We start from the raw sequence: 22970 nt of genomic DNA on the forward strand, positions 1-22970 counted from the left end.
GCACCCTGGGAAAGCTCAAAGAAGTTCCCCCATAATGTGCCTAGCTCTGTATGAAAGATGCACCAACTTTTTCAGGCAATTATTACAGGGACTTATTGACCAGTAGTCCATGTAACATCCCACCAGAATAATTTTGGAACACACTACACAAAAGGATGGATGGTTAGCCACAAGGGCCAGCGTAGCCCTTGGATTCTTGCAATCCTGAAGTCAATTTCACCACTGCATCAATTTGTATTGGCCTTGGTCAAGCCTACACATCTTCCATGCATCAAGTTGAGCACAGTCAACTACCATAGTTATCTGTTGGGCCTGCCAGGGGCTTGATAACTCTTGCGTTTTTGCTGCCTGTCTGGAACTGTGAAAACAAGGGGGATCATCAAGCACTTGATCAGCCAATAGGTGAAGTAGCAGCAAATAGGAGTTTGAATTGCCTTCAACAGTTTTCCCTCTCTTGCATGCAGAGTTTTGCTAGTTACCCTCACTGGGTCAGTAGACAGGAATTAAAAACCCCTACTGCCATCAAGTTCTCATGTAGACTTTGGGCATGGCACATTTACCATCTGGCCCTCCACTCCAATGGAGGTCCTCCACTGGGCCTCCACTGGCCCATTTACCATCTGGCCCTCCTACCAATAACATGGGTAACAGCAACCAATCGGACAAGGCTATTGTTAAAGGGGTATCAGTCAAAGCCATTTTGCAACAGCAGGTGGAGCAGAAAGGCCTGTGTTTGACACTTTGTTCTGTAGTCCAGGGCCTCCGAGAGGAATTTTATCAGGGGGTACAAAATTCCTTTTGGGTCCCTTTGCAAAGGGGGGGGGTGAAACAGAGCAGGGGAGGATGGTGATGGATGAGCAGAATAGGGGCAGGGAGGGGTGAAGCAAGATGAAGAGAGGGTACAGACAGCTGGAAAAGTCCTTGGAGCCCAGGTTTACCCATCCATGTGGCAACAGTAGTGTCCCCAGCACCCCCAGTCATGGTAATGTCTCCAGCATCCTGTACGGGCAACAAGTCTGAGTAGACAGGAAAATGTCAGATCCCAGGAAATTTCTGGGTCCCCTCCTTTGGCTCCTGGGCCCCCCATTTTTACCCCGGGCCCTGGTACAAATTACCAGCTTTACCCCCCTCCTAGGCCCTGCTGTAGTCACACAAATGGAGGAGGGACTTTGCCACTTACACAGGATGGTCACATAAGTGTATTTCCACTCTGCCTGAAGCAGAGATCTATAAAAACAAAACTTTCTAAACAAAAAACCTTATAAAGATGAAAGCAGCAGGGCAGCTTCTTTGCATCACTTTCTCAGGGTCCAAGCAGCATTCACGCTATACTCAAGAAGAGCCTCCTTAGTGGATACAGTCTTTTTAATCTCTTACATTTGAGACACACATTCTTTCTGCAGAGGACATCTCATTTTCAAGAATGCATGACATTTCATCAGTGCACAAATTTGCAAACAGTGCCTAGCTTTTTTAGGCAGTTAATTTTTTTAAAAAAAACTACCTTCTAGGATTAATGCACATGTCACTTGTCATCATTCCTGGTATCTCAAGTATCTGGGGGGGAAGAGTCATGGCACTGTGCAGAATTGGGTCTGTGGGCAACAGCAGCAGCCCCCTTTAGCATCTTCTAAACAAGATTTTGTGCTGGGAAATTTTGTCAGGTCTCAGGTTAGTACTTATGTCTTTATTCTAAACCCTAAAGCAATTAAGAGAGAAGTTGGACAGAGCTGCACTGATACCCAACCTCACTAAATGCTATCTTTAAAGACAGCAACTAAGCAACCTGTTCCTGTACTTCTTAAAGTCCACACATTTAGACTTTCTGGGCCAACTCCTCCTTATTTTCACCTCTCATCATATGGCACTAAGCAACCACAGTTGCTCATCCACACAGCCAAAGCGGCACAATTAAGGCTGCAATCCTATCTCTCTCCAGGAGTAAATTCCATTACAATTAATGGGCCTGATGTCCAAACAGGAGCACATAGGATTGCACTGTCAGGGTTGCCTGGATTCCACCCCATCCCACAAATCTTGATCCGATCAAGAGCTATTTCTGCCCAGAAAGTAAGGAAGTAGTCACAGTCACACTTCCTCTTAGAAGCTGGGAGGAAGAGGAGGGCGTTAACACACTGTAAGTTGTACAGAAAAGATATGTCAAGCAGTCAGAGCCAGCATGAATGCAAAGCACAGTTAGATGGGGCAAATTGATCCAAAAGAATTCAAAAACCATTTACTTGTTCTGAGTGAAGAGTTTCTCTAAGAGAGGAACAGATGCTGCATCAGAAGACCCCAACACGAACAGTTCCATCAGAGGCAGACAACAGAAGAGCTACAGTGCATCACTTAATTCCTTGCTGCGTGACACTCATTTGCAACCAGCCACACATTTCAGAAGAAAGAGAACTACCATCAGGCAGGCCCACAAGGCAGGAATTAAACAAAACAAGAAGTCTGGCTCCTTTTAGAAGAAAACCATTACAGAAGACCCAAGGTGGACACAACAGCAGCCACTGAAAGCCAGCTAGCTCCCTGGAAATTATTTACATAATTGGCCTTTGCTGTTCAGAAGTAAACAGCCCTCTAGAGCTGTTTCAACCAAGAACTCAACAAGACCACAGGAGGTCAGTAGCAGATGTCAGGTGCCTGGTACTGGGGCATGTTTTGTGCGTGTTTGAACATTTTAAGAAACACCCCTCCTCCAAGTGGGAACATTGAACTTAGGGGGACTTTTATTTGGTCTCATCTTTTATCTGAACAGGGCAGGAAGATGGGCGAGAGGGAGTCACCCATTGGGAAGCTCATCATTTTAAGTGTGGCAAGGTGCACAGTAGATAAGCTGAGCTCAGAAAGAAGACAGACCAACCTGACTTGCCCTTCAAGCCTTTAAGAGCCTCTAGCAAAAACGAACATTTCACAGAGAAGTAGAATCTTTAATCCCCTTTGGTTGTTACTTGCAACCAAGTCTCTGTGCCTCTGAATCCTCCCAAGCATATTCAAATAAATGATTTTTTTCCAGTGTACCTTTACTTGTCAAATGCACACCCAGGAGGATCTTGAGAAAGTCTTCTGGTGTGTTTGGCATCCACCCAATATGCCAATGTCTTCCGTTTCAAGTTTGAAAAGTCCTCTTCAACATTAGTTCTTTGCTGCTACTTTTGTACAGGGGTAACCCAAATTGATGTGTAATAGCAGGAAGCGATGTCTTTTTCCAGTGTATCAGAAGAAGGAATAGAACTCCACTCTCCCAACCACCACCACAGGGTGGTGCACCTTCACTGGCTCATGTATTCACAAAAAATAAAAAAAAGAATAAAGTATCTTGCCTGTCATGGGAACCTTTAAGAGATAAACAGACCTTAAGGAAAAGGCTCAACATTAAGCCACTCAGGATATCTCCAACTCACTTATTTCACAAACAGCCAAAACAAACAAAAAATGGGTAACTTCTTGGGGCAGAGGGAAACATTGGACACAGGCAAGAAACAAAGTTCATTCAGAAGTAACTGTTTTGAACAAGGACAAACAACACAAGCAGCTATGAAAACTAAGTTTTGGAATCAACCCTGAAACACACATAGCAGTAAATGGGGGGGGGGGATTCATCTTCCTTTGACTCTACTAGTCGATGATTTTTGTTTTCAACTTTAAAGAGTTGCCAGGTGTCCTCTAATGCTTTTCCAAAAGGGAGTTCTCACATCTTAGTGACTATGAAAGCCTTGTCATTTGCGGTTTCCAGGGTGCAGGATGAAAGCCTTGGAAGTGAAGGATGAAGCCAGGGTAAAAGAAGGGTTTTGGTCACATAATAGGGAGTTACACCCCCCCCCCAATAAATAACTAAAAAAATGATGCTAAACATCCTCAGCCTGGATGAAAGCAGATTTAGTGCACGCACACTAAAATGGCATCTCACATACACACACAGGGAGATATTCCTCTTGTATGTCACAATAACTTCTGAACAGTTGTGGGGTTCTCTGCTGCTGCCAAGGCAGAACCTCTCCCTTCATTGTTGTAGCAAACATTTAAAAGCACACAAGATCTTTCAGTTGAAGTACTCCACAGCTTTCTCACTAAGGCTAGAAGATGACATGGTATCTTACAAAGAGGGTGGGGGGAGGGAGGGAAGAGAGAAGATTCGTGATCAAGCGCTCAAAGGGAGTGTTCCTTTCCACTCTCCCATCCGGACAGGACTAAGGTGCTTTAAAGATTTGCCTCACTTCATTCAATGGTCCAAGAGGCATCTCCTTTTGCATGCCAGGTCTTCTCGTTAAAGAGGCCTTGTCTTGTTCACAGCTTTTGGGAAAGACAGAGGGGTGAAAACCCAAGGCTTTGCAACTTCAGGGCACCAGATGCATTTCTCTCTCTGCCTGCTGGGGTCACCAACAGTGTTACAACAGCTGCCTAGATGGGTTCCCAGTGCTGTGTGGCAGGAAGAAAGACAAAGAGATGCCTATCCGGAATTCAAATGGATAACACCACCAGCGGTAGAAGAGCTCCACAATGCTACCAGCATCTCATCTTTGTTCAAAATACAGGCAACCGGATTTTCTCATCTGGCCGAGTCCAGCCACCACCCTTGACATTTCTTCTTCACCATTTCTGCTGCTTGACCAGGTTCAACATACCAACTTCCCCGGCTTCCTTTGAATGAGTGAGCAGCCACACCACCACTTGCCATTCTCTGGCCTCCTCCGTCTTTGGCCTTGTCTTTCTGATGCAACAGCTTCTCACAGCTTAGGCTCAGACTTCGCTTGCTAAAGCAGCATCCTCAAACCAGAATAACTGACCTCAAAATGCAATGTTGCTCATTAAGTCACAGAGTCTGTTGCAGCCCCCCCCCAAACCCACCGCCCTGCCCCAAATGCCAACAGGTTAACAAAAATGTAAAATCGGCTCACTATTTCCCATGCTGGAAGAAAGGGAAGGGGGAAAATTAGGGAAAAGCACCAAAAAATATAGAAATTTTAACAAGAAAATATGACATTCTCCATCCTTCCAGGAGCTTGTAATCCAGTTTTGGTAGGTCCCAACGTCCTTAGGGAACCCCAGATGGTGTCATGGCTCCCGATTTTCTGGGCACAGCTGTGCTTCTTTCAGGTCCCCAGACACTCTCTGGAGGCCAAGAGAGCAAAACACCAGGAGTCCTCTCCAATGCAGCTTCCATAGCTACAGGATATGGGTGACCGAATTCCTGGTTTTGGAGGGTGGGGAAAAAGGGGTGGGGGAAAAACAGACAAGCAGTAGTTTAGATCACCAGTAGGGCCAAGCTGCATTAGAATAGCAATTTTCAACCAGTGGGACACAGCACATTGGGTGTGCCTTTAATGGCGTACAGGTGTGCTGTGGTAGTTTGGGGTAGGGTCATTTATTAGTAGGGCCATTGAGGGATATGAGGCTCCAGCCTTTAGCTTGGTTTGCCTTATCAATTGTTAAAAAAAACTGATGGTGTGCCTTGACAATTTTAGTGCCACCTCAAAAAAGACATAGTGGAAATGGAAAAGGTGCAAAAGAGAGCGACTAAGTTGATTACGGGGCTGGGGCACCTTCCTTATGAGGAAAGGCTATGGCGTTTGGGCCTCTTCAGCCTAGAAAAGAGACGCCTGAGGGGGGACATGGTTGAGACATACAAAATTATGCAGGGGATGGACAGAGTGGATAGGGAGATGCTCTTTACACTCTCACATAATACCAGAACCAGGGGACATCCACTAAAATTGAGTGTTGGGCGGGTTAGCACAGACAAAAGAAAATATTTCTTTACTCAGCGTGTGGTCAGTCTGTGGAACTCCTTGCCACAGGATGTGGTGATGGCGTCTAGCCTGGACGCCTTTAAAAGGGGATTGGACGAGTTTCTGGAAGAAAAATCCATTATGGGGTACAAGCCATGATGTGTATGCGCAACCTCCTGATTTTAGAAATGGGTTATGTCAGAATGCCAGATGCAAGGGAGGGCACCAGGATCAGGTCTCTTGTTATCTGGTGTGCTCCCTGGGGCATTTGGTGGGCCACTGTGAGATACAGGAAGCTGGACTAGATGGGCCTATGGCCTGATCCAGTGGGGCTGTTCTTATGCCTTGTCAGTGTGCCTTGAGATGAAAATGGTTGAAAATCATTGCATTAGAGTCTGCCTTTTGCAAAGCTGAGGAGACTGTAGCAAAGAGCTGTGTACACTCTGGGCTTCTGCAATGCACACAGCTGAAGGCTACTGTTGAACTCTAAGCATCTTAGAGTTCTGAGCATCTTAGAGTTCTGAGCATCTTAGAGTTCTGAGCATCTTAGAGTTCTGAGCATCTTAGAGTTCTGAGCATCTCAGCTCTTGTTTTTGAAGGGGGAAAAAATCTAGCCCATATGGCTGTGAAGAAAGTTTCAGAGCACTTCTTATGGAATGCATGAGCAAGGTTTTCTTATTTGCAAAAGTTTTAAAATAAATAAAATCCTGCAAATATAGGAATAGCATCTAGAGCAGGGGTGTCCAAACTGTTTGGAAGAAGGGCCAGGTCATCTCTCTGACACTGTGTCAGGGGCCGGGGGAAAAAGGAGCCAATTTACATTTCAAATTTAAATAAATTTACATAAATGAATACATTAGAAATGGAACTTATATTAATGAAGGTCTTGCAATAGCTCATGGCCTATAAAAGGCCTCACACAAAGCAATGCCAGCCTTTCCTTTGCTGTCACTGCTGCATCACACACGTGAAACAGCAAGTAGTGGATGGAGCCCTTGTCCCACAGCTCACACGAGAGGTCGAACAATTGGCCGTGACGCTGAGAGCAGTTGTGTTGGGCCAGCACGGGCTCCAGCAAGTCTCCAGAGGACCAGAACTCATTGGAGACTGGGGGCTCTCAGTGGGCTGCACTGAGAGTTCTCAAGGGCTGCAAGTGGCCCTAGGGCCAGGGTTTGGGCACCCCTGATCTAGAGAAATGTCAGAACGCAGTAGAGTGTTGGCAACAGAACCAGAAAGACTTGAGTTCAAATTTCCATTCTGCCATGCAACCCACTGGGTAACCTTAGTCAAGTCATTCTTAGCCCACTTTTTGGGTGCATGTTTAAGATCTAGAGACCTTGAGGAGCATGTTGAGACCTAGGAAGAGACCTCACCCCAGCAGTGTCTTTTCTAGTGGCTGTCTACTGGTGTTCTTTTTGCATCTTTTTAGATTGTGAGCCCTTTTGGGACAGGGAGCCATTAGTTGTTTGATTTTTCTCTGTAAACCGCTTTGTGAACTTTTAGCTGAAAAGTGGTATACAAATACTGTTAATAATAATAATAATAATAATAATAATAATAATAATAATAATAATAATAATAATAATAATAATAATAATAGGAACTCACAGCAGACCTGGGCACATAATAAAAAATGTTTTAAGAGCTCTCTCCTGCATCTCCTCCAAAGGCAAAACAGTGTGCAGGTAACAAAAAAACAGGGACAGTTGGAGAGTATATAAGAGTGCATATACCACTGGTGACAGCAGCAAGGTGGGAGGGGGGCCCCTCGCTACGTCGAAGACTCTGCCTCTTGCTTCTGTTTGGAAACGAGCTGGGCCTCCTTCAGTGAGAGATACACCTCCTCCTGGGGGTCGTAGTAGTAGAACTTGCGTATGTATGAGATCAGAGGTCTGGATGAATGGGAAATCAGAAGATTTTAAGGCATGATAAGGCAACATCGAAGTCAATGCAATATGTGAGACTGGGGACAGAGGAGGCCACCCCCAACACATGCTTTGCATACAAAATGCCCCCCATTCAGTTCCAACTGCTCCTGATGCAGAATTCCAGGTAGCTGGGAAAAGACCCTCAAAGCCCTACTGCCAATCAGAGCAGAAGATACTGGAAGGTAGCTTCCCAGATTATGGTCTATTTTGAGAAAAAAGAAACACACTGATGCTTCAGATCTGCATCCCAACCCAGTTGGGCCCATTACTTCAAATGAAGATGGGTCTTGAACTGGTGGGATGGAGTGCCTCCCAATATAATGTGGGTCACACCATCACCATTTGGAAGCTTTTTAAAAACGTATTTAAAGAAAGGCAACAGAAAAAGATGGATAAATGGGGGGGGGTGAAGAAAAAAGTGGATTCCAGGTCTTGGAAATCCAACTACAGGTGGGGCCTCTTTATGTGCAGTTTTGGGACCTGCAGGTTCAACTTGGGGTGGTTGCCAGACCTATGCTAGAGGGCCTCAGCTGACCTCCCAAATGTAACTGGAAGCACTTTCCAGTCATGTCCAAGGGTCCTCTGTTGGTCCCTTCCCGCAGATTTCATTATCCGTGGGGGTCTAACAATGGATCCCCTGTGGATAATTAGGGCCAACCTGTATTCATCCTTTTGGCCTTCAGTACCAGTTCCCTTCCTTGCTGCCTCCATTGCTTTCGGGTCCAACCATGCTACTTCCCTGTGCCTTCCAAAACATCGTTTACAGCGTTTCTAGATTGCAGGGCCCAAGCAGGGTCTATCACCCCAGCCAAAACGTGCTCTCTCCCCTTTCTTCCCAGCAGCTGCACTGCTAATGTTCTACTGCCAAAACTGTAAGCTAGAGACACTTACAGTCAATGGCTCTAGCCTGGGGCTTTTTCCAGACAATCGGTTTGCAGCTAAACAAGATGCACAGTTAACTCATTTGAGGAGCATCCAGATGTTTTCCCCTCAAGCAAGTCATCTGCTTCAGGCAATCTCCCATTACCCTAGGTTGCAAACTGCAGTATAGTATAGTGGTGCTGTGGGGTGGGGTGGGGAGAAGCGATTCTTTCTTTAGCACCACTGGGACTTGAAGCACTTGCCTAAAATGCAATTAGGAGATGCCTGGCTGCCACATGCATACTCATCAATGGATTAATCTACACTCGATACCACACAGCCGTATGCATGCAAATCAACTCCACTGCATTTAAGCTGATGCAAGGCTAAACAGCGAACCCTCGTCTAGTAAAAAGCCTGGCACAATGAAGGCCTGTATATTCAAGCACATCTCACTAGTCTCCACACCCAAAGAGAGACACTGCACCCCCCATGCAGGATCCCCATGAATGGGTGCTGTGCCACTCAGCAGTAAATCTCAGCCTTGCTATCTCAACAGAACATCACTTCTCTCCTAAGAATGGGAACTATCCGCTTAAACGGAAGCAAGTATAAAGGTTGTTCCGGGGATGTAGCTGGGGTGAGAAACCAAAAGCTGCTCCAGCTGACCTCAGTGTCTGGAGGCCAAGAAAGTTTTACTGCCTCCTATCTACCTTATGCTAGAGTGCAGCGGAGAGCTGGAACTAGAAAAAGATGGAGCAATACAAAAAAGTCAAGGATGCATGAGAGGTAATGGAGGAAGGAGGTAGACATCTACCAAGCCTCCAGATGCCCAGTGCAATAGTCCAGAGCTGGGTGGGAAGGAAACCTCTAGCCCCAAACTGGAGTGTTATAGGACAAGAAGAGGGGAATTTTATCTCTTCCCTCCTCATGCTGCATGGGAAAAAGCTGGTGGGATGGTGTGTGAGATATGTACCCACAATTCTGTTTCCCCCTCATTCCAGCTTAAGCTGTTAGGGACTCTCCACTGCTGAAAGAGCCCCATAAAGAGGGAGTAATTAGGATCAGAGCAAGCATTTTCCTTCCAGTTTCCATGAACTCCCTATGACTTTTAGCCTCAAAGGGCTCAGAACTCTTAAAAGCTTTTAACATGGGATATTAGGAGTAGCCACTGCTTCAGCGGCTACACTGGCTGCCAGTTCGTTTTTGGGCTGAATTGAATGTGCTAGTTTTGATTTTTAAAGCCCTACACGGCTCGGGTCCAGGGTATTTGAGGAATCACCTCCTTCTATATAATCCAATTCGTCCTCTCAGCTCATCAGAGGGGGCCTTTCTGACTGTGCCGCCACTAGTGGAAGTGAGGGAGATGGCAGCAAGAAAGAGGGCCTTCTCAGTGGTGGCTCCCCACTTGTGGAACTCCCTTCCCCTGGAATTGAGAACAGCTCCCTCTTTAGAGTCCTTTCAGCGGGGGCTTAAGACCTTTTTATTTAGGGAGGCCTTTTATGCTGACACAAGGGAGCATGGCACTTTTTGAATGGATTTTAATTTGGGTTCCAGGTTTTTATTGTGTTTTACTGTTTTTAATGTCTTTTATATATGTATATTTTATGTTTTTAATTGTGAGCCCCCTTGAGTGTCCTCCAGTGGATAAAAAGGCGGGATATAAATCTCTAAAATAAATAAATATTGTGTGGATGAAAGAATAGACATGCATCTCACAATCCACTCCCTCCATTCCTATATCATGTTGGCAACCTTCAGTCTCGAAAGACTATGGTATCACGCTCTGAATGGTGGTTCTGGAACAGCATCTAGTGTGGCTGAAAAGGCAGATTCGGGAGTGACAATCCCTTCCACACTGGAAGCAAGTGCAGTCTGTCCCTGGTCTGTCTCCCTGGCTATGGGCCTTCCTTCTTTGCCTCTTTGCCTCAGACTGTTGGCCAAGTGTCTCTTCAAACTGGGAGAGGCCATGCTGCACAGCCTTGCCTCCAAGCGGGCCGCTCAGAGGCCAGGGTTTCCCACTTGTTGAGGTCCACTCCTAAGGCCTTCAGATCCCTCTTGCAGATGTCCTTGTATCACAGCTGTGGTCTACCTGTAGGGCGCTTTCCTTGCACGAGTTCTCCATATACAGTTAGCAGTACAATCAAACCAATCCATGCCATTTTCTGCCCCCACAACTGATCTTCAACTGTCCTCAATATCTCACAGCTCCTGGAGACCACTGAACATCCTTTATTATTTTTTTTTTTAGGTAGTCTTAAAATTTACAGACCAGACTTTTTGTAAATATTCTTTTAAATTCCCAAATTATTCTTATGCATATCAGGGGAGTCTCCCGAGTAGACTAAAACCACTAGCTTGCCTGCAGGTGGCCCCCATTTCACTGTCCAGCCAACAGGCATGGGACAATCAAGTTTATTATTAGAAGAGGGAGACAAATGAAGGGAATTCCTTAAAATGGAGCTGAAAGAAAGCAAAAGCACTGCCTGCTAATGTATTATAAACATAACAGGACCTACTTGGGGAGTGGTAGTTCTGGAATGTGATCAATGCGGACCAATTGCCTTATCCGGAAGCGGCAGAGGTGCTGTAGCGATTTAACATTGCTGAACCTAGAGACTGGATAGAGGAGCTGGACAGGGGTTGGAGGGAGACCTACAAGGTTATTAAAAAAAGACAGAGGAGTAAAGAGGGGTGCATGAAAGGAGAAGCAGTAGCAGCACATGGAAAAATATCTGTCAGTAATACAGGGAAGAGTAAATTTTGGAAGCCTCTCCAACCACTGCCTGTATTGGTCACTTAGGATGAAGGAAGCCCACTTCAATTCTTCTTGTCCTCAGGTGGAGACTTAAGCCCAGGTGTTCCTGTGTTAGGACAGTGGCATGTGAAGACGTTCTACCTACTTCACACTGAAATTTAGAGCAGCGGTTCCCAAACTTCTAAGAGCCAAGACCCACCTTGTCCTCCCTGCCCCCGTTAGTGCAGCCATACCTTATTGGGAGAGCCTGGAGGCCTCTTCCTGGATGTGCTGGGCCAACAACCCACTGTTGGCCTCCACAGGCCCACAGAAGCGCCTGGAAGCTATTTCAGGTCAAACCAGAAGTTGTATCTGAAAACCCAAAGTCACTTCCAGATGCTTCTGTGGGCAATCAAGAAGACGTCTCCAGGACTTCCCAATTTACAGAATTGCTCCAATTTGGAGACGACCAGAGGTAAGGGTGGGCAGAAGGGGCAGCTCGCAACCCACCACACATGGGCTTGCAACTCACACTTTGGGAAAGCCTGTTTTGGAGCATTCCAAGTATCGCAGGGTACAGCAAAGTGTGGGTTCTTGTGCACATCAAAGTACCTGACAGGAAGTGGAACAGGGCACATTGCCAAGAAATTCCTCCTCTCCCACCCCCATGTGCTGCATCCACCCAGCAGAAGGGCTCAATATCTGAATTTCAAACTGGCAGTCTTTCCTGGTTCCTCCTGGTATTCTTTTATACAGAGAGCTTGGTAAAGAACCCATAGCTCAATGTAGCCATGCACATTTCGCCCATAGATAGTCCCAGGTGTAATTCCCCCATGTCAAGTTATTGCAGGAAACTGGGCTGGAACGAAGCCTTTACCTCAAACCTTGGAGAGCCTGAGCCAGTTGTAGCAGCAAATACTAGGCTTAGACCAATCAGTATTAAGGTAGTGAAGTATACTGATAGAGCATCTTTTAATGGGTTACAGTTCAGTGGTAAACATGCTTTGCATGCAGAAGGTGCCAGGCTTAGGCTCTGCATCTCTGGAAAGAATATCATTTTACCCAAGACTTTGGAAAGCCAAGGCCAGCCTGAACAGACAAAAATAGTGTGGATGGATTGGGGGTCCGAATTCTCTCTCTCATGAGTCTACCCATGCTTCAAGACCTTCTCAGGGGAGGCCCCTATTTGTTCCTTGGTTATTCGGCTGTTGGGGATATGTAGGAGATACTCAGTGATGGCTCCCTCCCTGTAGAATTTTCTCCTGCGGAAGGCTCACTGTCAGGAACAGGCTCACTGTTCCTTTTAGGAACCAGTTTAAACACATCTATCAGATCTTCCCTGGCGCCACTCTTCACCGCTGTTGATTGCCATTTTCTCCCCTTTCTTAAATAACTTTATTTCCCCCTTTGATTTTTTGTGAAATTTTCTGGTTTTAGGTGTACACTTAATCTTTCCTTTGAGTCACCTTGAATTCTTGAAGATATGTAGGATTTTTGTGTCCTACCTTAAAATATAAGGCTTGAGAGAGCCAGGGTGGGATAGTGGTTAGAGTTGCACTTAGATCTGAAGATCCCAGGTTCAAATCTGTTCAGCCATGAAGCTTCCTAGGTGACCTTGGGGCAGTCACTATCTCTCAGCCTCACCTACACCACAGGGTTGTTGTGAGAACAAAAGGAGGGAAGGAACTATGTACAGCACCACAAGTTCCTTGAAGGAAGGGTGGTATAAAAATGTGAAAAATAAATAATGTTGCTTCATATGGTTAGTACCTGTAGTCAAGTCAGCCAAGACTCTGAAAACTGCTACTTGCCAAATTGAACTTCTGTTGAAAGAGGAATCCCAGGGAACAGGAGGTCTGGACAGCTACCCCAGGAAGGCCACGTGCCCAGGGTGTCCCTCAAGAAGTTTACCCTGGAGTCTAGCACATGCACACCTACCTGCATTCCCCCGGCAAACTGCATTGCCCCTTCAAGTACTTGCATTGCCCCTGCAAACTATGCACAAACACTAAATTCACAATCTGCAATAGGCTTTGGGATCTCAAGGGGTTTCTTCTTAAAGAAATCAGGTTTCCAGCCTCACAATCACAGAAGAAATGAGAACCTTCAGGAACATATTAGGTACCATGTTGGAAAATTCAGACTTTCTTCTGAGGTTACATTGATCAATGTAGATATTAAGTTTGGTCAACAGAGCTCTAGAATAGTTAGATGCCCTTATGCATGCTGACTTAATGCCTCGGTAAATGAATGAATATTGAAAGAGCGACACCAAACACACACCTGGAACTCTGGACCTCAAGAAGTAGAGGAACTTTCCGTTCTTGGAGTGCATGATGGCGCGTTTGATGAATTCCACCACCGACTGGCAGCGATCCTCAAACTTGGGGTGGCACCAAAGACTAAAGGTTCCTGCCAATGAAGAGCCAATAGAAAAGGTCAATGGTCACAACAAGAATGGATGGAGAAAGATTGTGCTTGGGATGTATACAGACAAGGCCAGCCTTGCAAAATATGTCAAGCAGCATGGATCACTAGATGGAACACTGGCATTCAGACCAACTCCATCATGGCTGCCCTAAGTGGCCTGGGGAATCCCTTCCCATCGCCCCTCTGCAGGATGAACAGGGAACCCGAGTACAGAAGGGTACAAACAGAGATTGCCCGTGCCCTGCCTCCCATTCATCCAGCTCACCTCTATAGTGCTCCATTCTAGTGTGATGGGTAATCCCCTGCGATCGAAAGCTGAGACTCAGAATGTACCGAGGATCAGAGCTATCGCGAACCAGGAAGGACCCGTCAGGTTTCCCTTTCAGCTTCATTTCGGCATCTTCCCAGTTCATAGGTCCCCAGTACCAACCACACTGAGAGTAAGAGAGAGACATTTTCAGCTAGAAGCTGACAAAACAACAGATTCAAAAACCTTTGCAAGCTATTATTCAACATGCACTTCAAGAATGAACCACTCTACAGTGACAGCTGTTAGAATGGTGAGATGGACCAAATCAGTCCCATTCAGCAGTGCAATATTAAAAGACATATGGTTTGATCTTCCTGCTCCAGAACCTATTCTCTCATTTAACACAGAGAAGGTAGAGCTGGCACCAACCTATACTGAACATAGACATTTAAAGTATTCAGGCATCATGTAGGCAACTATCTGTAAAAGACTCATACTTTAAAAATCAGCTCCATGCTTATCAGGAGTTAGAAGCATAGGCAACAAATTCCTTGATTTAGGACATAGATCTACAAAAAAGCCCTTTGTTTCTCCCCCTACACACACACTCTTTGATGCTTCTAGAAGTACATTACATTTTCAAAACAGCCCTTCCTGACTAGCCAAAGCTTCATACGACAAGACAGTTTTTCTCAGATTGAGAACCTCTGGGTTAAGGAGCACCTAACTGTGCATCAACGGGTCCTAGGGCACTGCGGCACACTCAAAGGGCAATGCGCAGTGCCATGCAGTCACTTCTTCCTAGCTTGCAGGCTGGGATAGTGCTATTCTCCCAGATCTCACATTATGTTAGCCCGGTGAACCAGGAAGAAGGGGTCACATGGTGCCCCTGCAAGTGCGAAGAGTGCCATGGCCCCAGTGAGCTTGGGAACAACTGCTCTGCCCCACTGCTATTTAAAAATCCACTTCATAAATCTCCAAAATAGATAAGTTGGAGAGCCATATTACACCGGCAGACTGGGCCATACACGGGCACCCATTCCACTCAAACTCTAACCTTCCTCAAAATACTACACAAACAGGTGCCATGCAAGCCGCTGTCATCCATTCTGTTCAACCCTTCCCCGATGCTATGCTTACAATGTAGATTGATCATCATCAAAACCCCATCAGGGATGGCTGCAGCCCATAGTACAGCAACTGTATGCAGAAGGTCCCAATCCCTGGCATCTCCAGGTATGGCTAGGAAACACCCCTTTCCTGAAACCCTGGAGAGGTTTTCCTGAAACCCTGGAGAGGTTTTCCTGAAACCCTGGAGAGCAGTCAAGAACACTGTGCTGGATAGAACAAAGGTTAGACAACATGATCATGTATTCAGAACAGAATCGTAATCATAGGTGTTTTGAACAGTTTAAAAACCCTTACTTTTTCCAGCTCCCGCAAACTAGCCGCAAAACTGCTTGAGTCAGGCCGGTAGAGAGGGCACTGGAGGTGCTGTGCAGGTTGGCTGTGTATCGCTTCTGGCGCTCTGATTGGGATGATCCGGGGAAACGCATCTGTGGAGGGATGGGAAGGAGAACCGATTATGTGGACAGGCCAACACCCACCCACTTGAGGTGGCATGGGATAACTATAAATATATACAGTAGCAGCTGTCCTTAGTCCCCACTTTTTTTGTGAGCAGCAAGTTAACTGATGAGGATCAACATCCCCCTAATGGAGAAAAACAACTGGAAGCAGAGACCCTGCAGTGAAATCTACAAGACGGTATTGGACAGGAAGTGTTCTGGGCACTACAATAGGACGCTAGTATTGTAGGTTCCTGGTTCTCTGTGTGATTCCATTTTCAATACTGTTCTCCTTCCTGCCCACCCCTTTCTCCATGTTATTAATTATTGTGCCACTATAACTGTTATGTGCTTGCCACATAAAAGCAGCCCAAAGGTCTATCATCCAAAAGACTAGCATCTTGTTTCCCACTGGGCCACTCCACTCCAGGAAGCAGGCAAATACATAGATTGCTTCCTATGTATTTGCTTCTCACTGTTGCTTCCTAGCAACTGGTATTCAGAGGCATATAGCTGCTGAATCTGGAGCTGGCCTACAGGCAACATGACAAAGTCACTGGAGGTGAAACAGTGCCAGAAAGTTAAAGGTGGAGGAGAAACAGAGGCACAATCGGCAAGGTAATGTAAGCAAAGCTCTTTGAACACAGGAAGAACATATGCACGCTAAGTGCCTACTGTTCATTTCTGCAGAAAAAAACTATGCTCAAAAGTGGCTTATCAGAACACAAAGTGAACAACTGCAATCTAAAAATGTAACCCTAAAAAGGAACATTAAAAAATAGAAAGTGTCACATCAATTGGCAATCAGGAATGCTAGCAGGAAGATTTTTCCATCAGCTGGTGAACAAGAAGCTCTAAGATCTCTTAGCAGGTTTACCTGGGCACAGTATTCCACAAGGTGGGTGCCACAACAGGAAAAGAGACCTATTTCATACACCTCTGGAACTCACTTCAGAGATCACTTGGGGAGGGGGCGGGAAGCATCAACAGATCTCAAAAGGTGGGAGGAGGAGTGGTGCTAAATTATATGGGGAACAGAGAAGCAGAAGCACAGAGTAGGGAAGAGAGGGAAAGAGGAGGGCGCACCCAGAAGCCGGATCCTGGACAGTAGTGGCAAGAAGCTCAATGATAGCCATTAGAGATAAACTGTTCCATTTGCCCAATGGATGGGTGAAGTATGCACATAAACCCATTGTTTCCACTAATCCTATACTTAATTTTTGTGTATGAATTGCCATTAGTTAAATAGGTCACAAAACAAATGACTGGGTTAACTTATTTTCTAAGGAGAAGCAGGGAAAACGCATTTCATCGCTAAAGCAACTCCTTGCATATATAAATATCCTCCACTGGTTTAAAGGGTCCATCACAAGCCACATTTAGAAGGGGTTCAAGCCTAGGCACTGGGAAGCTTCATGAGGAAAGGAGTTCAGCTGAGAAACAGCTGCCACCAAGGTTGCATCCATATATGGCCCAAGCCAAACATTTGAATTAAAACAAACTTATATCCTTTCCTCTTTCAAAGACGGGGGACAAGTAATAAAAGCTTTTTATTTTTTATTTTTTTTTAAACTTAATGTTCATACAGTATACATCAGATTGTCCTTGTTCAACCCCTTCTTCCCTCTCTGCCACAGAGTTCAAGTTGACATAGGAGATTCATGCTCAGGTGGACTTCCTGCAGGTTGGGTGATTTTTGTGTGTGTGAGAGTGTTTTTAAAAGGCGACCACATCAAAGCAGTACTGCTTTGATCAGGGAAGTAGGGTGGGTTAATTCTTTTCCTAAAGTTGCTAATAGTTCTTCAGTAGGAAAAAATAGATAGGCTCAGAATCTCTGGTGGGGTTCACAATGGCGGGGAGAGGAGGAGGAAATGTTGTACAGTAACACGGCAAGAATTAAATACTTCCTCCTTGGTGCCCCTTAGCAGTACCATGCAACTGCTCTGAAATAAGAAAATAAGCATGTTTTAAAAATAAAGATCTCCTGATCACAGACTCCCACAACATGCCTAGCCTGGTTATGGATTCTTAGGGAAAGAGGGGTATTATTAATTATATAAAATAATTAATAATCACAATAATTGGTTATAAATTACTGATAATTTGGAAAGGACCACCACCAAGCATAAGCCTCTTTTGCCATCCTTTTGTAATTCTGGCTCAAATGACACCACACTAAATTAATGGCAGTAGACTCCTTGTATGTAGCAGCCATGTAGGACTGCAATTTAGATCAGAGCCCACAGCACAGTGGTAAAAGTCATTTGACCCTTAACCTCTGCACTGTTTTCCCCACCAAAAGTCCATTCTCTGAAGCAACTATTTAACCACCGAAGACAATGGTTCCCAACTTGGGAGAAGCGGCTCCTGGGGGAGTCACAGAAACCAGCAAGGAGAGCCGTGAAATCCTTGTGAAAAACCGAACACCCTATACAAGTCTAGAATTATAGCCCTAATGAGAAGCTGTGGCCAATGGCCCAGTAGATCAAGGGAGCTGACAGTTGAAAAAGTTTGGAAATCACTACCCTAAGAGTTATATTTGCTACAAAGTTCTTCCATTCTAGAGTGCCAGGGACAATTTCCCTTCCCACATGAGTCAAATTTGTGATTTGAAGAGCAATACTACCCACACAAACAGAAAAGACTGCATTGCTTACACCTTTTTCAGAGACAACAATACATACACGCAACTTAAATATCCCCCCCCAATATTCTGCTCCTATGTCATTCGCCACAGCTTTGCAAACATGTCCAAAAAACCTCAATAGGAATCACCAACTTGTACAGGAGAAGCATAGAACAGGAGAAAGTTGTGAGTGCCCACTGTAAAGAGTAAGAAAAGAAAGGGGAGGCGGACACAATCTGGGTTTGTGCACATTACACAGGGACTTCCGGTGCATGTGTGATCCCTACAAGGAAGGGCAATGCATTGCAGTGGAAGCTGAATGTGACCAAGAGACACAGTAGGAATGGGCATGTATGTGCATTGTTGTGAAATGATTGTGGTCTGGTCTCATATCTGTGTGGTTTTGCACACACCGCTGTGAGTCACAAAACCAACCATTAAAATGCGAAGCTCAGCCACCAGGAAAAAAAAAAGAAATGGATATTTTGGAAACCTTGGAGGATTAAAGCTAAACTGACCAGGGGCGTGCGGTGGAGGCGGCGGAGGCAGAGGAAAAGACTGGAGGGACGAAGACCCCATCGGACCCACTAAGACAGATGTAGGCAGAGTCCCACTGATATCGTCTAGAAGAAGAAAAACAAAATTGAGAGGTCCAGAATGTAGGAAAGGCAACAGGGCAAAAGGCAGGCTGGCACCAGGTTTGCCCTACAGTCACAAACACATGAAATGGGGCCATTTACATGCAGAAGATTCCCATTCAATCCCTGGCATCTCTAGGGAGGACTGGGAAACATCCCTGCTTGAGACACTGGGTAGTCACTGCCCATCAACATAGACAATACTACGCATACTCACAAGGAAATAAACCCCACTGAATTCAACAGGGTTTACTTCTGAATAACCCTGTTTAGGATTCTGCCAGAGGTGAGATGGACCAATGTTGTGACTCAGTGTAAAAGCAGCTTTGTATGTTCAAACAAATTCTGAATACTTTAAATATCCACAACAATGTGTTTACCCACACATCTAAAAATTATTCACATCCATTTATTGCTTATGTAATTCTAAAGTGTTTTGAGATGGAGAGGTATTAAGATTAAGAACTAGCTTTGGGGAAATCACAAGGATTCTTCAACTGCTACAACAGCTTTATCCTTTGATGATTTTAGACATCAATAAATTTTGGGTGTCTGTATTTGTTCTTGTGACTTAACCCATTTATAAAATATAATCACCTCCAGTAGGCAAGGGTATATATGCTCATTTATAAGGGAGCCATTGAAAAATGCAGGTGCTTGTTTAAGCTTGGGGCTGCAAGAGTCTATATTCCTTGCCAGGATGGATCTCAAAGAGATAAATCGGTTTGAATCCAAGACATAGTCTGGCAGAGCTTGAATGGTTTCCGACATTGTTTTGTTTCACAACTGGCAGTTGTGCATTCTCTGTGACCCACCCAGCCAAACATGGCCCACCAGACAAGCATGGCAGCCCATCAGAAACTTGGTAAGCCTCCTGTTTGTGCTGTGTGCCCAGAACTGCAAAAGAAAACAGGGCTGAGGGAGTCGATCATCTGCCTGGCCACAGCATACAGCTCTTGGTCTGTATGGGGCTGGGCAGACTACATAATACTGCTGTGCATCACTTAGCAACCTGCCAACTAACAACCAATCAGATATACAACTGTGGTTAGTCAGCAGTTAGTGATTTTAAAAATCAATTTGGAAAAAAGCAATTTATAAATTGCTTACCAGGTGTTGGGGTGCCTCACAGAAGACCCTGGAGACCTCCATGTCAAAAAGGGACTCTGCAGGCCTCAGACTGGCCTGTAGAAACCTCTAGAAGGTTTTTTTGGAAGCCATTTCCAGTTTGCTTCTGAAACCAAGAAGTGCCTTTCAGAGGCTTCTGCAGGCCATTGGGAGCCTGACAGAGGCCCCAAATTCTGAACCCCACAGAGGCCCTAGGTGATATGCAGGATGCCTCCATGAGTCATCCCAGCACCAAATAAGTAATTTTTCCTTAGCAACCAAGTCACTTAATGACAGGGTTCGTGGAACAGAACCCTGTTGAGCGACACACACCTGTATTTGTGACCGACATGCAATATTTCCCTGAAGGAGGGTTTCTTGGACCATAATGCATTAGGACATAGAGGAAATATCTAGCTATTAAGAATATTTATATGTCCCTTTTCAAACAACAAGTAAGTTATTAAAGTGGTTTCCATAGCAAAGGAATTAAGAAAATGCTTCCCAACCCCAAGGGGATCATAAAGAGACACCAGCAACAACTATTGGTTATGCTTGGCTAACAGGTTATGCTGGGATTAATGGGGCAGTTGCTCTCCTCCTGCTAAACAGAAGAGAGTCACTACTCTAAAAGAGGCCTCTTTGCCCAGTTTGTAGGGTATCTTTGGTACCTTCTATGGGCACTCTCTCTCCCCATCTCTCAAAATAAACAATATGTGAAGTGATTTCATTATGTTTTGCATTGTCCCCACTTCAACAGCCTATGCAGCAGGGTGGGGCAGTGCAAGGCATGACATCACTTCACTTACTGTGTTTGCTGACATTACTGGGAGGTGGAAAGACAGCCTCTTGTATTAAGCCTAAAGTACTGGCTTGGTTCAGTAGGTCTTTGCACCTTCTAGGGCAGGGATGTCAAACTCATTTCATACAGAGGGCCAGAAGTTAGCATTCATGGTGCCTGCTGAGGGGCAGAAGTGACATCATAAGGCAGGAAGTGATGTCATGAAGCAGATGATGGCCAGAAATAAGCACTTTGTTCTTACATAGGAACGAATTAGCTGCAAGTGACAGAAGAGAAAGTGTTCAAATCATGTTCATATTTTCAAGATATGAGAAAACCCAATTATCAAGCTGGGAGAGTCCAATTATAATGGGGGCCAGATAACTTTGGGGGGCTGCATCTGGCCTGCGGGCCTTATGTTTTGACACCCCTGCTCTAGAGCGTCTGTGTTGGTTCCTGAGTGACAAAAAGAAAAGACTGATGCAAAGAATAAAGGTTCACAGGGTGCTCATAAATCTCAAAATGTATTTTAACTGTACGATCTTTCTATATGGAAAAACTGGGTGCCCAGTGCAGCTGTATGTGAAGTAAATCTAATCCAATAGGCACAACTGCCTTACAAACCTGAAGCTCAGAAGTCTGTGCCTACTGGACCACTAAAATTATCAGACTAAAGGTCTGCGAAAATAGTCATGCATTAATTAGAACATAAGAAGAGCCCCACTAGATCAGGCCATAGGCCCATCTAGTCCAGCTTCCTGTGCCTCACAGTGGCATACCAAATGTCTCAGGGATCACACAAGACATAACCTGCATCGTGGTGCCCTCCCTTGAACCTGAGGTAGCCCACTTCTAAAATCAGTAGGTTGCACATTACACATCATGGCTTGTAACTCGAGATGGACTTTTCCTCCAGAAATTCATCCAACTCCCTTTGAAAGGCATTTAGGCCAGATACCATTACTACATCCTGTGGCAAAGAGTTCCACTGACTGACTGCCTGATCAAGCTGCAAGTATCTTAGCTATACTTCCTTCTTTGAAATAAAAAAGTTTCTAGATGTTGTGGCTGTAACAGAGGTTCAGAGATGTACAAGCAAGGCAGGGCGAGAAAGTAGAAGTCACAAGAGGTTCGAGCAAGAATTCCTGGGGAGTGAGGGGGAAGGAGACTTCCGTGACTTGCATAACTCTTTACTCTTTGGATGGGCAGCAGAAAGCAGAATTATGCAAGACAAACATGCAAGTTTGCATAATTCATAGGGGGTACAGAAATTAACTTCTTGATTCTGAGTTTGGGTAGCACGGTGTAGAGAAAGGGGACAGAGAAGCATTAAGAATAAATATAAGTTGGCTACCTCACAGGGTGGGGTGTTTTTTTTCAGAACATAAAAATGAGCAATGAAGCATTGCAAAATAGCTCCAAGATGGTTTTGCTTAAAAAGGAAGCCATCATAAAAGCAGAGGCAAAGAAAATACTCCTTCTAAACACTCTCAGGGCTTATCCTTTGAGTAGATTCTGGAAGAAAATCTGAGGTCCAGTAATAAGAGGAAGGCAAGGAGGCAAAGTTGTACCCAAAAGGCTGAGGCTTCGCCGAGGTGGAGGTGGCGGAGTTGGTGGGTGTGGGGACGTCAGACCACGCTGAGAAATATCCACGTCTACCAGTGACACCGTCTCACCTGCAGAAAAATGAAGATGTTAGAACCACCACCATGGAAGCAAAATCCAAACCAGATTCAATCTCTAGAAGAAAGTGCCATTCAAACGCCCAGACAACCGCAGCTAAAAGGTGCCAATTCAGCCTGTGAAGGATACAAAACAAACAGAGAAATCCCCATGTGCACAGCTGAGCTCTGTTACTCCAGTTGCAGGTTAAAGTGATTCACTTACGCAAGGCTTGTCTGCAACAGGATTCACTAGACCAAAAATGGTGTGTTTTTGATTGAGGGTAACAAGCTGCAATAGACAAGTCTACCTCCCGAGGAAGAAATTAACTCCTCCTGGAAAAGTACATTTTGCCAAGGAGACTCAGTTCATCCCTTTGTCTTATTGATAACCAGTCAACACAGGATACAGGAAGACTTAAACTCCCTGCAAAAGTACTTGAGGAATGGATATTGCATGACTTCAGTTATTAGAATTCAGAGCAAACAGGAGAAAACTTAGAGGTGGATGCTACTACACAAAAATGAAGTTAAAAATCAACAGGGGAGGAACTTGCCCTCAACTTGCCCACTCAGAAATTTTGGGTCTCAGCCTTGGACACCCCCTTCCCCAGGGTTGTTTCCCCTCCAAAAACTGTTTTCAAGCTT

The 22970-nt window shown here is 45.1% G+C and overlaps 1 protein-coding gene across 2 annotated transcripts in view; it reads right to left on the bottom strand.

Annotated features, from left to right (window-relative positions):
* Nucleotides 1–1347: 1347 nt before the first annotated feature.
* SOCS7 (suppressor of cytokine signaling 7) overlaps nucleotides 1348–22970 on the bottom strand; it is a 28196-nt gene continuing 6573 nt past the window's right edge. Inside the window, exons 3-10 of one of the 2 annotated variants that reach the window (XM_066628815.1) lie at nucleotides 22233–22337; nucleotides 18654–18758; nucleotides 15367–15497; nucleotides 13957–14125; nucleotides 13545–13673; nucleotides 11044–11179; nucleotides 7469–7627; nucleotides 1348–5197 (exon numbers count right to left, since the gene is read on the bottom strand). In XM_066628815.1, the coding sequence (XP_066484912.1) occupies nucleotides 7507–7627; nucleotides 11044–11179; nucleotides 13545–13673; nucleotides 13957–14125; nucleotides 15367–15497; nucleotides 18654–18758; nucleotides 22233–22337 (896 nt within the window). In that variant the 3' untranslated portion in view covers nucleotides 1348–5197; nucleotides 7469–7506. The remainder of the gene's footprint in view (nucleotides 5198–7468; nucleotides 7628–11043; nucleotides 11180–13544; nucleotides 13674–13956; nucleotides 14126–15366; nucleotides 15498–18653; nucleotides 18759–22232; nucleotides 22338–22970) is intronic. The other variant, XM_066628816.1, reaches the window with a different exon arrangement.

The sequence above is a fragment of the Tiliqua scincoides genome, chromosome 5 (assembly GCF_035046505.1).
Source record: "Tiliqua scincoides isolate rTilSci1 chromosome 5, rTilSci1.hap2, whole genome shotgun sequence".
Classification (NCBI taxonomy): domain Eukaryota; kingdom Metazoa; phylum Chordata; class Lepidosauria; order Squamata; family Scincidae; genus Tiliqua; species Tiliqua scincoides.